The 14030-nt window shown below is 48.4% G+C and overlaps 1 protein-coding gene across 1 annotated transcript in view; it reads right to left on the reverse strand.

Annotated features, from left to right (window-relative positions):
* The window catches only part of VIPR1 (vasoactive intestinal peptide receptor 1), a 100120-nt gene that overhangs the window by 50788 nt on the left and 35302 nt on the right, over positions 1 to 14030 (reverse strand). Inside the window, exon 3 of the mRNA XM_044425305.1 lies at positions 1187 to 1294. Coding sequence (XP_044281240.1) covers positions 1187 to 1294 — 108 coding nt within the window. The remainder of the gene's footprint in view (positions 1 to 1186; positions 1295 to 14030) is intronic.

The raw sequence follows: 14030 nt of genomic DNA on the forward strand, positions 1-14030 counted from the left end.
AGGAAAACGAGGTGTCCTGGCATGTTTCCGATGGTTGGAATGTGTTTGGAAGGGGCAGAAAGGATGCGCTCTGCAGAAAAAGCTACTCAAGGAAGGCTTTTTCAAAATCGCATTATTTCCAATGGAACTTTTGCCTCGGGGTGGCTCACAACAAAAACAAAGATATAAAAAATTATACAAAAACAAAGGTATACACTAAAAATATTAAAACCCGGTGCATCTCAGCTTAAGAAGTTTTTCACTGCACACCAAAGTCCATCTTTCACTTCCCGTCTACCACTAACTGAATCATTCAGTGCTGATGAGAAAAAAGATTGGACCCTGAATCAAACGTGGCTTCTCACATTCAGCTAGCAACACTTCTGCCTTTCCCCGGTGTTCTGCATGTGTGATGGTCACAGCTTCCTCCTGATTTCTGCAGGAGGTCATTTGTAATTTTCACAATCATGCAGGCAGTTCTTCTTGGATGATGATGTAAAGCTGCTTCAATGGCAAGCTATTTCCTGTATTCAGATATATGACCATGAACTCTGGACTAGAAATAGACTGCCATCCACAAATTTCACACGCAAGCTTCTAATAAACAAAGCCATAGCACCAGGCCGGTTAAACTCTCGCTACCTCTGCCCCATGGAATTTCATTTGCATGAAGAATTCCCTGCAAGGAGAAAGCTAGTGCAGCAGGGAACAGGCCAGGAAGACCATTTCTTCCTGCTGCATAATGTTTGTGTTGTTGTTTTACTTTTAGGGAGGGTTTTGTTTTGTTTTTTTAAATACAGGGAAGCATTCCAATGTGGGACCTCCAGCTACTGCTCAGAAAGACAGTATCTCTTAGGACCAAACTGTGTTGTATTTGAGGTGCAGATCACAGACTTTGGAAAGATACACAAGGCAACATTTTTGAACGGGCAGTTTAGTTCAAAACGTTAATTCAAAATGATAAATTTTCAGTCAAAGGAGAGCTCCGAACAATCTGAAAAGCATTTACTTTACTTCGATGGGCTTCCAAGGGAGGCCGTTGAGGCCCCATCGGTGCGGGTGTTCAAGGGTAGGCTGGACGTGCACATGGTGGGCATGCCGTGAGAGGAGCCGGCTGGAGCCTGGGGTCAGACTAGATGGCCTGGGAGACCCCTTCTGACTCGCTCTGTTTCTATGTTTCTACAAGAAGTCGTCTTGTTCCACTTACCCTGAGTCTCTGAAAAGAAGGAGAAATACTGTGGACAAGGCATTACTTTGATTTCACCCAAAGGTGCTGCAGGCCAGCAAGTAATGTTATCCCACAGAGTCCGGCAACCTGCAGAGAAAACAAAACAAAACAAAACAAAACAAAACAAAACCAATCAGATATACAAAACCAAGAAAACAGGTATTTATACATTTCTACTGGGAAGCGGAACCTCTGGTTGCCAAAATAAGTTTAGTGCAGCGGGGGAACCTTCTGCCCTTCGTACTTCACCCGGACTGTGTGGGTTTTTGGAGGAAGCCCCTCTGTTTTCTCTGATCTGTGCTCTGCACCCCTGGTTTAAGGCGTCTAGTTGTCACAGCCCTGAGCAAAAGAGGGGCACGGTTGTGAGCGTGGATCCCTCCCTTTCTTGCAAATGTTCGTAACTGACTGCAGCATTTTCCAGAAGCACAAGTGCCCAAAATGAATCTTTGAGCAGGCACAGAGTGGCTTCTTAACCCCATCTAGTATTTACTTCCAGGAACTCTCCTTATGAGCATGCCTGGGCCCCGGAGGCTTTCTGAAAACAAGCACATCTCCTCTCTTCACGCCAATCCTCTAACTGGGCCACCCTCCTCTGCCAATGTGCTATGGGGTCAAGAGCCGTGCCCACCTCATGGACATGCACATGGTGGGCATGTCATGAGCAGAGCCAGCTGGAGCCGGGGGTCAGACTAGATGGCCCGGGAGGCCCCTTCTGACTCACTCTGTTTCTGTCTCTGAGAAACTCCCCTGTTCTAAGCCCCCTCTCAATAACCGCACATCTTGGCTCTTCCCAGAGGTGGCTGCCCACCTGTGATAGGTACCTCCCCTCTCATCGCAACATCTGGATCTGGCCCACATTCTGAGGCTGCCTCCTGGTCCTCCTCTTCCTCCTCCTCCGGAGTCAAAGTCCAGCCAGGCAGCCTTGAGCGGGTGCCCCAAGAGCAGTGGCCTTTCTCACTCCCAAAAGGCGTGAGGATTGAAGACCCTCAGAGAAAAAGTCCCACACGGGGGGGATGGTGGGCAACTGGATCCCCGATTATGGATATCACTGGTGAGTCCAGAACATGTGTCTTCATTTGGGAGGAGATTGCCAAGCCGCAACGCTGGCCCTGGTCAAAGGGTGGCCCCGTGCTTCTCCTTTCCCCTGGGCTTCCCCGCTGGTTTCCAGAGCCTTCACAGTCACGGTGCTTCCTAGCTAACTCTGGAGCTGGATCTGCTCTGAGCGTCTGCAAACTCTCCCGGTACATTTTGTGCTGTCAAGGGCTTCTCCACGAAACAGCACTTAATTTATAACGCATGTGAGCACTGCAGGTTGTTATTCTGAACTAGTAAATTATGAATTCTGGAAAGATTGCGAGATCCTTGCCTCAATTGTCGCTTTCCTCCCACAAGAGCGGTCCCCAAAGCTGGGGTTCCAAGGAGAGGAACTCCATCAAGAGAAGAACAGCATGACTTGGGGGAAGGGTTAAGCCTCCCCCTCCACCACCTGCTTCTCCAGGAGAGGTCCTCTCCTCTCTCCTAGGTTGGCAGTGATGAAGCAGCTGTCTGGCTGACCATCCTTGGCCCATTTACCACGGCCTGTGAAGTTCCTCCTCAAAAATACGGCCAGATTCCTGCTACCTTCATTTTCCAGACAAAAATATAGCTGGATTCCTTCACGGTCATACATTGCTAAGTATCATTAAATAATACTAATAACAAAACAGAAGGAAAGAAGGATGGAAGGACAGAAGGAAGGAAGGAGGGAAAGATCCCCGTTGCTACGAGTACTGCTCGCAATGCGTTTCGTCCCCAAGAAACGGCTGAGATGGCTTTTCCTGTCCCCAAAGGATTTTTGGCAAAGTGGTGTCCCACCCCTGTTCCACTGCCCACAAATCTTCTGGAGAATTTCAGCAGGACTATTTTCCCTAGCTTCTGAAAAACAAAGCGGAAGGCCCTCCTTGCAAAAACCCCACTTAATCACAATGCCATCCTGCATGATCTAAAGTCACATCAGCAGCCCTGCACCCCACGAGGTTTCTCTCCTTGGCAGGAGAGCTCCAGGATTTCTAAACAGAACCTTTCGCTGAACCGGTCCTGCTTTGCTCTTCAGGGATAACTTGGAAAGCATATTGATCCTGGGAGAAGAGAGATGAGTCGCCGTTTCGCTACGCAAAGCCGCTTGAGGAAGAGCAAGGGATCCTGTTCTGAAGTGCGAGGTGCGCAAGGACAGCAACGCCCCAAACACGCAAAAGCTGGAAAAGAATGCATGAAAATGGGACGAGGGGTTTGAGGCTCACTTGTGTAGCATGCATCATCCATTCGCGGCTTCGGAGCATGCTAATTTCATCGGTACGATCACATGCGGCCCTCGCAACCTCGCTCAATAGAGAGGAGGGAGGGAGAAGCAGGCATGGAATCGGGAAACTGGAGTGGGAATATCTGCCTTTCTGGTGCTCTGGCTGGTTGTCCGAAGTTGCCCAGGAAGTTGCTGGTTTAGAATCACGGAAACACAGAACGGTTGAGTTGGAAGGGGCCAAGAAAGCCGTCAGGTCCAACCCAGTTCGATGCAGGACTCCAAGTTAAGGCATCCCTATCAGATCCCTGTTCCGTGGTGTCTAAAATGCCTCCAGCATGGGAGGGACCACAACCTTCCCAGGAAATTGTTGTATTGCTCAGACAGTCCAAAAGTTCTTCCTGATGTCCAGCTGTCACCTGGCTTGCTGTAACTTGATCTCATTATTCTATGTCCTGCACTCTGGGATGGTCAAGGAGAGAGCCTAAAGTGATTGGACGGGCTAGAAATATCCCAAATAAATAAATAAATAAAAATAAAACCTTTCACGAACCTGTAGTCTGCTCTCTTACCTCCCCCCAGTCTTCTCTTCCCCAGGCTAAACATGCCCAGTTCTTCCAGTCTCTTCTCACGGGGTTTTGTTGCCATTCAACTCTGAAGGGCATCGTGTTGGGGAAGGTTGGCTATTGCATCAAGTCTTCAATAGCTTTGCCCTTTTCTCGTTGTCGTTCACCATCAAGTCGTCTTTGACTATGACAACCCAGTTTGAGTGCCCTCTCAAATGTCAGACGTCTGTCCTTGACAGCCCTGCTCAGCTCTTCTCAATTCAAGGCTGTGGCTTTCTTCACAGAACCAATTCTTCAGAGTCGGTCTGCCTTCGACTCTCCCTAGCATGACTTTCTTCTCCAGGGAGTCTTCTCATGACGCACCCGACAGCCTCACTTTTCTCAGTTTTGCTTCCAGGGAAAGTTCTTCTTGATTTGATCGAGGACCTCCTTGTTCACCAGTAAGTCCAGGTTTTGCAAAGCTCTCCCCCAGCACCAGGTTTTGAATGCACCTATCTTCTTCCTCTCGGCCTCCTTCACTGTCCATGCTACACCTTAGAATTTCTGCACATTTTCCTATTCACAGTTCTACAGAATATAACACTTAAATAACATTAAGGACACAATCTGATGGAAGCAGAGACAGACAAAGTCTTCTAGGTAACTAGAGCATCTAGGAGTTGTAGGAACTTTTTCTGCATAAACCTCTATAGTATTGCACCTAACTGTGCTTTACTCCTTTCCCTAGATATTTCTGATCACATAATTGCAGTGTATTGGGACCAAAAACACGGGGCACTTTTTACAAATGAAATACACATACTCGATTCACTCGCTTTCTAAGGCATCAGAAACTTCTCTAATGCATTATTTTATCCAGGAAATTTTCCAATTCATTTTTTTCTGGAAACTCCACAAACCTGCTCACAGATTTTGAAGCTTTTCTCATCAACCAACAGGCAAGATTGATGGACCAAACAGCAAAAGAATTAATACACCAGGCCAGCAATCTCTCAAGGAAGATAATTTCCTGGAAAAGTACAGTATGTCTGCAGTATTTGCTCAGTATTGCATTGTGAAAACAAAAGTTACATCCAGTTGAATTAAGGATCTCATCTTTTTTCGATCTAAAATTCATCTCATCCTATGCTAGAGACTCAACAACATGAATTCTTTTACCCTTTTTACTCCTCAGGTGGGGAAAAAGTCAATACAGAGTTAAATACATTTAAAAGGCAGAACGGGGGAATATTGCAAGAGTCGTGGGTGTATTCAACTTGGCTTATCCGATAAAGGCAGAGGCGTATTAATTTATCCATGTGTCTCATCTGATGACAGGGAAACTTGAGTAGCTTACGGTATACCTGCAGGTCTGCCTTTTCTTTTTAGCCCACATGCTGGGAGATGAGGATGACATGAATTTGCATGGCTTGGAGAAGCCATGAGATAAGAAAGCGCATCTGGAGAACTTTGGGAGGACAGAACAAGAAGAAAGCTACTGGGTTTTGAAGTGCAGATTCCTAGAAGAGGAGCCTGCGATTCTTTTCCCGTGTGGCTCCATGGTCCCTCACCAGGGAAGGGGCTTGTTGCTCTGTACTGCCACTGCTGCAGGTGGTCAGGGGAGGAATTGCAGTTTCTAGCTTAGCTGGGATCGGGAGCCTCAAGTGACCCATGCCATCCGCTTGGTCCCACACTCCTGCTTTGGAAGGGGTGGAAGGGTTTTCAGGATGGACCATGGGGACAGCATTTGCATGACCCAGTCCTTGACCCAGTAAGCACGCAGTGGGAGAAATGAGCTGCCCAGTTAGAGGGTCTCTGGCATTCCTGCCATCCTGCCCTCAAGGTGGAAGAGGACAGAGTCAGAAGTCCTACTGAAAGGGAGGGGAAGTTTCCACTTTGGAGTCTACTCTCTCCCTGGGCAGATGCTTCTCCTGCAACTTTGCTAGAAAGCGGGCTACTTGGGGTTCATACGGTTTTGTAATCTGTCAAGTTTCAAGAAAAGAATTGCATTTCAAAAGATTCTCTTGAACTTGAGGATCAAGAGGAAGGAGGGAACGGGCCAGCTCACAACAAAACGCAGGTAAGCAGTCCAGCGCAAACAGGGCCTGAAGACCAGGGTCTAGCAAAAGCCCAAAGGGCGGAAGGACAGGGCTCATGCAGAGAAGCATTCGGGCCGAAACTGTAAACCTTACCGACAAACTCACAGTCAGCAATTTGATGGCATCCATCCTAGAGCTATCAAAGAACTCAAGCATGAAATTGTTGATCGTCTTACAAAATATTGAACATGTCCCTCAAATGAGCCCTTGCACCAGACGAGTGCAGAATGGCCAACGCAACACCAATTTTTAAAAAGGGATCCGGGAAATTGCATGCCATTTAGTTCAACATCTGTTCTGGGTAAACGGCTTGAAAGCATGATTAAAGTTAGAATCAGTAAACCCTTGAGGAACAGGCCCTGCTTTAAAAAAATATATAATCCCGCATGGCTTTTGCAGGAGGACGTCTTGGAGTAATCTATCAGTATTCTTTGAGAGTGTCAAGGAGCATGTACAGAGGGAAGATCAGGCAGACACTGCTTACTTGGACTTCCAAAAAGCTTTTGAAGTCCCACACCAAAGGCTCTTGAGCAAACTAAGCAGTCATGGAATTAAAAAAACAAAAGAAAACGGGGGGAATCCTCTTATGGATCACTAACCGGTTACAGAGCAGATGACAGAGAGTAGGAATAAATGGCTTTTTCTCCCAGTTGAAGTATCACCAGTGGAGTCCCACAGGGTTCCATATCAGGACTGATGTTTTTCAACCTATTCATAAATGATCTGGAATTAGGAGGAGTGAGGTGGCCAAGTTTGCCGATGACACTCAGCTTTTGAGGGTGGTTGAAACCAGAAGGATTGAGAGTTGCTCCAAAGGGAGAGAGGAGCCCCAAGCTGGGAGAAAAGGCAAATGCAGTTCAATATAAGCAAGTGAAGAGTAATGCACATCAGGGGGGAAATCCTGCACCGGTGCCAAGTTCTCCACTATCCCTCCCCCCGGTGCTCCAAGCACAGATGTTTCTCCCCACGCCCTGGATCCAACACCTGGAGTCTTACATGGCTTGGAATGCATTTCGGGTTCCGCTCGCGCCTGCCCCCCAATCCTGCGAGGCAGTTCTCGGTGCACCCACAGATGTGGCCTTGGTGGGGGGGGTGTTTTTGAGGGCAAAATGCTTCTTTGAGGAAGGGCTGTGCAGCACCTAAAGCAGATGTGCGGAACTGAAATGCCTGGGTTTAAATTTTAGAAAATGGAGCAGAATTGATGCCGTGGTTGAACTATGAAATGGATGGATCAGAAGCGGACTGCTCCATCCTGAAGAGGAAACCCTCTCCATGGAACGCAGCCAGGAGAGAGGCTCAGAGCCAAGTCCTTGAGTGCCATTCTGATTTATACAGTAGGGAATCTGGCCCTTGGTGAAGCCATTTTCTGTCCCATTCCCCCCACTAAGCAAAATTCCTTCTGCGTCTTAAGAGTCTTCTCTCAAGAATGGAATGATTGGTCCTGTAAGCTCTGCTGGGAAGCTCTGATTAGCAATGGCATTTTCAAATGTCTGTGGTTAAGTGGAGATCTTGAGAACGCTGCCCATGAACACAATGGAGATGATTTCCTGCTGAGATGGCTCGCACCAGGCATTTCGTATAAATGTGATTAATCATGGCAAAATCAACTAATCTAGATCTCTGGAATGGAAAAAGAAATACTGCGGCAGAATTCTCTTCATAGAAGTGGTCCTGCTTAGTAGCACCTGCTCTTTAGAAGGCCAGATCCTGAAGATGAAACTCAGATACTTTGGCCACCTGGTGAGAAGGAAGGACTCCCTGGAGAAGAGCCTGATGCTGGGAACAATAGAAGGCAAAAGAAGAAGGGGACGCAGAGGATGAGGTGGCTGGATGGAGTCACTGAAGCAGTCGGTGTGAGCTTAGGTGGACTCCGGGGGATGGTGGAGGACAGGGGGGCCTGGAGGAGTGTTGTCCATGGGGCGCGATGGGTCGGACACGACTTCGCGACTAACAACAACTTAGTAGCACGTGGTATCATAAGCACCATCCATGATTATACCAGAAAGTCCTACTTCCACCACTTGCTCGTTGATGGTACGTGACGTGCAAAGGTTGAAGGCCCTGAACTAGAGACTGGGGAGGAATTCATTCAATGCCGGCCTTTGCCATTTAGCCCTTTTCAAGCAAGATGTAATCCGAAACTCAGTTATCCCTAGAAACCAGATTTCTCCAAATTTTGCCGTGGAGTGTTCCAGCCACAAACTTCAGACACAAATGTCTGTGCTGGGGAAATATGCACATGAAAAGTATATATGAGGGAACGTAGTGGTAAATTTTTATTTGGGTGCTTTCTAGAGCTGGTCTTGCTTCTAGAGTTATAGTGGAGCAGTGGCACGGGTGAAGTGGATTTCCCTGTCCCCTCCTTCCCAGCCCCTTTCCTGTCCCAGCTCACTCGATCAGGCTAAGCCTTCTTATTCTGCATGTAGCTCCAGCCGCTTGAAAATGTCACATGCAGAATAAGAAGGCTTAGCCAGGTGGAGCGAGCGGAGGCACATGTGGGGAGGGAATCCCTTGAATTGGGTAGAGGGAAGGCCCAATCCCTCTTGTGGAAGGCAGATTCTTGATGCATCTCTGAAGTGCTTTCTGCATGTGATTCTGGGAAAATTCTGCACGCATTTCTAGGAAATCAAGGAGGACGTGTGGATTGTTGGGCCTTGATGGCAAGGCGAGCATTCTCCCCACAACTCCACCAAGAGAAGGAAGTGGGGAAATGGAAGCAAATAACTCCTCAGTGAAGTTGGAATGGAGCAGTCCATAAGCCCTGTCCGGCTGACTTCAACCAAGGGTCCGGTGGCTGCCTCTCAGCCCGGCCTATGCACAGGGCTGTTGTGGTGGGAATAAAAGGGAGGGAAGAGGGAACTTTGCAAGCTGCCTTGGTTCCTTCCAAAAGGAAGAAAAATGATGCATAAATGTGCTGTCATCCCCATTGACAGAATTAGGTTTTGCACAAATGCATTCCTAAATATTTATGCAAATTCATAATTCTGCAAATTCACAAACACCGCCATGCACCTCTCCGTGCTTGAGTTTATGGGGGGCTGCTGCACATTTTTGGTTGCTGCATTTTTTACATCTAATTTGCAAAAAAAATTCAGAAAGGTCTTTTTTTAAACTCTGCAAATCTATGGCAGCCACACAGCTCAGAAACAGCCAGTTCTTGTGAAATCTGTGAATCCGATTCAAAGGAATCTCAGTTTATTTGAAACTGTGGTGGGTTTTCTCTAACATCCCTAAGCAGAAGTTTCTGGGCTGTTTCCAGAGGCTGCTTCAAATCGATCAATTTGACACCAAGCTACATCCCCTGGCCTGGATGTTAGCAGGGCCTTGGGGAGGTGGCAGGAAAAGCACCGCACTTGTTCCTTCCGATCGGCACCTGTGCACAACCTGAACCTGATGAGAGCTCGACCGCCTCACGACAACCTGGTTAAAACTCCACTGGGATAATATACGCACTTCTGAGCCCAGCTTTTCCAAAGATATGACACCCATGCGCCCCAGTTTAATTCCTTTTCACTGAAACATGCATTCTGCAGCCAAAAAGCTTCTCGGAACAGCTGACGTAAAATAAATTAAACCGCCAAGTGGCTCCTTACGGACTTAAAATCTAAGAAGGCACGATACACAAGGAACAAGGAATGGGGAGGGAGGAGGGGAATATTTCTTTTAGCTGGGCTGAGGGGTCCTCCCATCTCCCTCAGCTCAGTCTGCTGGAAAATAAATTAAAAGGTGAATGAAGGAACGCTTCCCCCGTGTTCGAGCAGAAGGCAGATTTCCTGGGCCTTAATGGATGGCGTATTATTTGCAAGAACCGTTTGCCATAACACTGTGAACAGAACATGTCTGCTAAAATGCTCTTCACTGCAACAAAAAAAAAGGAAGATCTTTTCTCTCTCATGCTTGGCCAACCTATTCCTCCTCCAGTGGCAACCACTCGGGGTCCTGGCTAGCCCTGGAATATAGGGTGGCCGCTACACAACACCAAAAACCCAAGGGAAGTTATCACCCAAAAAGAAGGCAGATTCTCGCATCCACTCTTTTGTAACTGCAGATTTAGAGATAGGCAATACATCCCGGCATGGTGGGGAAAAGCGAGCTGTTTGCCTGCTACTGAGTCTGTGAGCCGAGCAAAATCAAGACCCCAGTGCTTATGTTTCTCCTCCTCCTCGGAAAAGATCAGTTGGGTTAATCTGCTCCTGCTTTAGCACAACAGAGCAGTGTTGTGTGCTTGTAGGATATTTTTGGCTCTTAGTTGAGCCTACCTCAATGTGGAACCCTCCAGAGGGATGGGACTTCAACTCCCATCTGCCCCAGCCAGCATGGTCAGTGGTCAGGAATACAGAGGTTGTAGTTTGAAGCACTTGGAGGCATGAGTTGACTTAGACCAATGGGAAAATAAGCACACAAAGCAGAAGCAACTCCCGTTCTGGCTGGGGTGTCCAGAACGGGAGGTTGTGTGAGTTGCTGCGAGGGAGGGATGACGCCGTGGCATCCAAGGTCCCCGGGATTATCTGCACACCACTCAGCTCATCCCAGCTCCTGTTTGTGACATTTGCTCCCCGAACCATGGAGCAAAACAGCAGATCTGCGCACATTTCCCCCACGGACCGATGCAGGACTGATGCTGTCGTCTGAGCAACGTTGTGCAAATTGAACCGGGAATCAGAATTTAGAAGAAATGCAGGGATAAGGTCTGGCAGTTGATGAATATTTTCACTGGAACATGCTTGTGGTCTTAATTTCAAGTGTGCCATGAAACTGCTCAGAAAGCACTCGCTATGAAGCGGTGCAGAAATAATAATAATGAATACAAGAAGAATGAAATTCTCACACACCAGCCAACTTGGTAGACTTCAGAGGCATTTGGACCACAACTCCCAGAATTCCCATCCAGTAGGATCACTGACGGATGGAGGCACAAAGTTGGGGAGGGCTGCACCCCTTTAATTGCTACCAGCTTTAAAGCTTTAAGAGACTGCAGGTGGCGCAGGGGTTTAAACCGCTGTGCTGCTGGGCTGGTTGATCGAAAGGTCGCCAGTTCGAATCTGCACAACGGGGCGAGTTCCCGTTGCTCTGTCCCAGCTCCTGCCCACCTTGCGGTTCCAAAGCATGCAAACGCAAGTAGATGAAAAGGTACCCCTTCGGTGGGCAGGTAACAGCGTCCCGTGCACTTCGGTGTTTAGCCATGCCGGCCACATGAGCACGGAGACCGTCTGCGGACAAACGCTGGCTCCCTCGGCTGGGAAACGGAGATGAGCACCGCCCCCTAGAGTCAGGCATGACTGGACTTCACGTCAAGGGGAAACCTTGACCTTTACCTTTTTTAAAGCTTTAACCTAGGATCAGTTCACACCTGAGTTTTGAAAATGCCCATCAGAGTTTCTGACCAAAGCCTGAGCATTAAGGGATTTGTCCCGAGAAGGCAGTCAGAACCTGCATGCGTGATTGCCCCTGGCACCAAATAATAAATTGTTCCCTGCTTAAGACCAGCCTGCCTGGATGGCAATCATTTTCAAGATCAGTATCAGAAGATCCAATCTGCTCACGGCCGCAGCCTGTTAAAGGCAATCCCCCCCCCCGACCAAATGGTTTGCCATGCTAAGCAAAAGAAGAATACAACCCAGATGAAAATTGGAAATCCAACTGTTCGTGGCTGTTCAAATAAAAAAGTGGGTTGGATGGGAGGAAAAAAAGAAAGCCACCCCCAGCCGGACTTTCACACTTTTCTTCTTCATGTGCCAAATATTATTTTTGGCCTAAGTGGTGACCAATTTATCAGGTTCTTGAACAAAACCCCATTCTTTCTCTGCTATGCTGCTTGACAATCACATTGTTAAGAGGCAAACATTGGCTGTTCTGTTGGATCCAAGGGGGATGCACAGCCCAAAGCTGTGCCAAAAGGTTTGGAGAAGCAATTCAACAGATTTGGGAAGCAGAGGGAACTTTGGAAACAAGCTGTTCCTAAAATATTGTGGTTCAAAGAATAAATCAAATTGGGGGAGGCGTGATCAATGTGCACAAAATTAACTGACTTGAAGGAGTGGACCGAGTTTTTTCCTTCCTTTCTCATCATCCTGGAATGCTGGAGACACTCCATGAAATTGGCTTGCGCTCAATGGACAAAGAAAATGACAAGGAAAATGAAACAGGCCCTTGCAGAGTGCATTGTTTAAACTTAAGGAATCTCTGGCTGTGAGGGAAGGTTTCCATGGCTAACAGTGCCGAGAAGTGAGGGTTCTGGGTGATGGGATTTGGGCTGTCAAGCAAAGAAGCAGAGTGAGTCAGAAGGGGTCTCCTGGGCCATCTAGGCTGACCCCAGCTCCAGCTGGCTCCGCCCATGACATGCCTACCGTGTGCATGTACGGCCTGTCCTTGAACACCCTCCCCGATGGGGCTTCAACCACCTCCCATGGAAGCCCATTCCACACCCTCGGGGTCCTAACCATCAGGAAGTACTTCCTGGCATCCACCTCAAATCTTGGTTCCCTGAGCTTTGCTCGGTTGGAATGTGTCCTGCCCTCCATGGCAGGAGAAAAAGGTCATGTTCCACATCTGCGTGGCATCCCCTCACATCCCCTCTGAGTTTCCTCTTCTCCAGGAATGAAGAGACCCAGTTCCCTCAGCCTCTCCTCATACCCCATCATCCCCTGCAAACCGGCCAGCAACCTTGTGGCCCTTCGCTGCACTGACTCTGACCTGGCTATATCCTTCCTGCAACAAGGGGCCCAAAACTGAGCACAAGACTCCAGTTGCGAGTGCACCAGAGTCGTATAGAGTGGTGGTAATACCTCTCTCGATCTAGAAGCCACACTTCTGGCTATGCTACCAAGGGTGGCGCTTGCCCTCTTGACCACCGCATCACATGGCTGGCTCATGTTTAGCCTGCAGTCGACCAGCACCCTGAGGTCCCTTTCACAAGTGCTGCTCTCCAGCCACTCGTCCCCTAACCTGTACCCATGACCCCCATTCCCGTGCCCCAAGTGCAAAGGAATCAGAAGTGAGGCTGTGGTCCAAATAGTTCTGGAGGAGAGATAGTCAAGACAGTCAAGCAAGCAAGAGAGGCAGGCCATGCAGCCTAACTCAGAAAGGACACTGGTTTCTGGAGACTAGTCCACCGGGGAAGAGGAGAGACTAGACAAGAAAAGCAACGGAAGGCACATCAGCCCCAGTTTAACTCTGCACCGTAGAATGACAGGTTTGATGCTGAGCACTGAGCTGTGTGCACTGGGACTTGGTGTCTCTTCCCATCCATCAACCAAGGAGCAAGCCTGGGAGAACAGATTTCCCCGTATCCATGTTTCCACCTCATCGATTTGTTTGCTTCAGGTATACAGTCCTGTTCTGGAAAAGGGCGACATCGAATCTGCTAGGTGACTGCAAACTCAGCACGTTTCCCCGCACCTGACAGTGAAAACAACATTGTGCCAGCGAAGGGATGTTACTTGTGTTTGCTGGGCCAGGCAAGGATGTGGCGCAGGGGACCACATCTGCCCCCCAGCCTCCCGGAGGGCAAGCTGCCGAGCAACAGACTGCCCTCTGCTCGGAATGGAGGAATGTGGAAACTTGGGACATCGGGACTTTCTCTCCACCCTGCCAACCTCAAACCCAAATCTTCTTTCGAAATAATATGCGAGTTTTTTCCATATTACCACTCCAACTGGGGGAATAAGCCTGAGAATGTCACTGCTGCAGAGATGAATAAGAACTGCCAGAAGCGTATCACTTTCTGTCCCTTTGGGAACTCTGTTCACGTCGGAGGTTATTTTTTCCTATTTTTCATCTTTCCATGAGTAGAATGCTTCAGCGGCTGCCACGCAGCTGTTTAGAAACACAGAATCCTAGTGAGTCAAGTGGGGTCTCCCGGGTCATCTAGTCTGACCCCCGGCTCCAGCCGGATCTGCTCATAG

This window comes from Varanus komodoensis, unplaced genomic scaffold (assembly GCF_004798865.1).
Source record: "Varanus komodoensis strain SLA01 unplaced genomic scaffold, ASM479886v1 scaffold15, whole genome shotgun sequence".
NCBI lineage: Eukaryota > Metazoa > Chordata > Lepidosauria > Squamata > Varanidae > Varanus > Varanus komodoensis.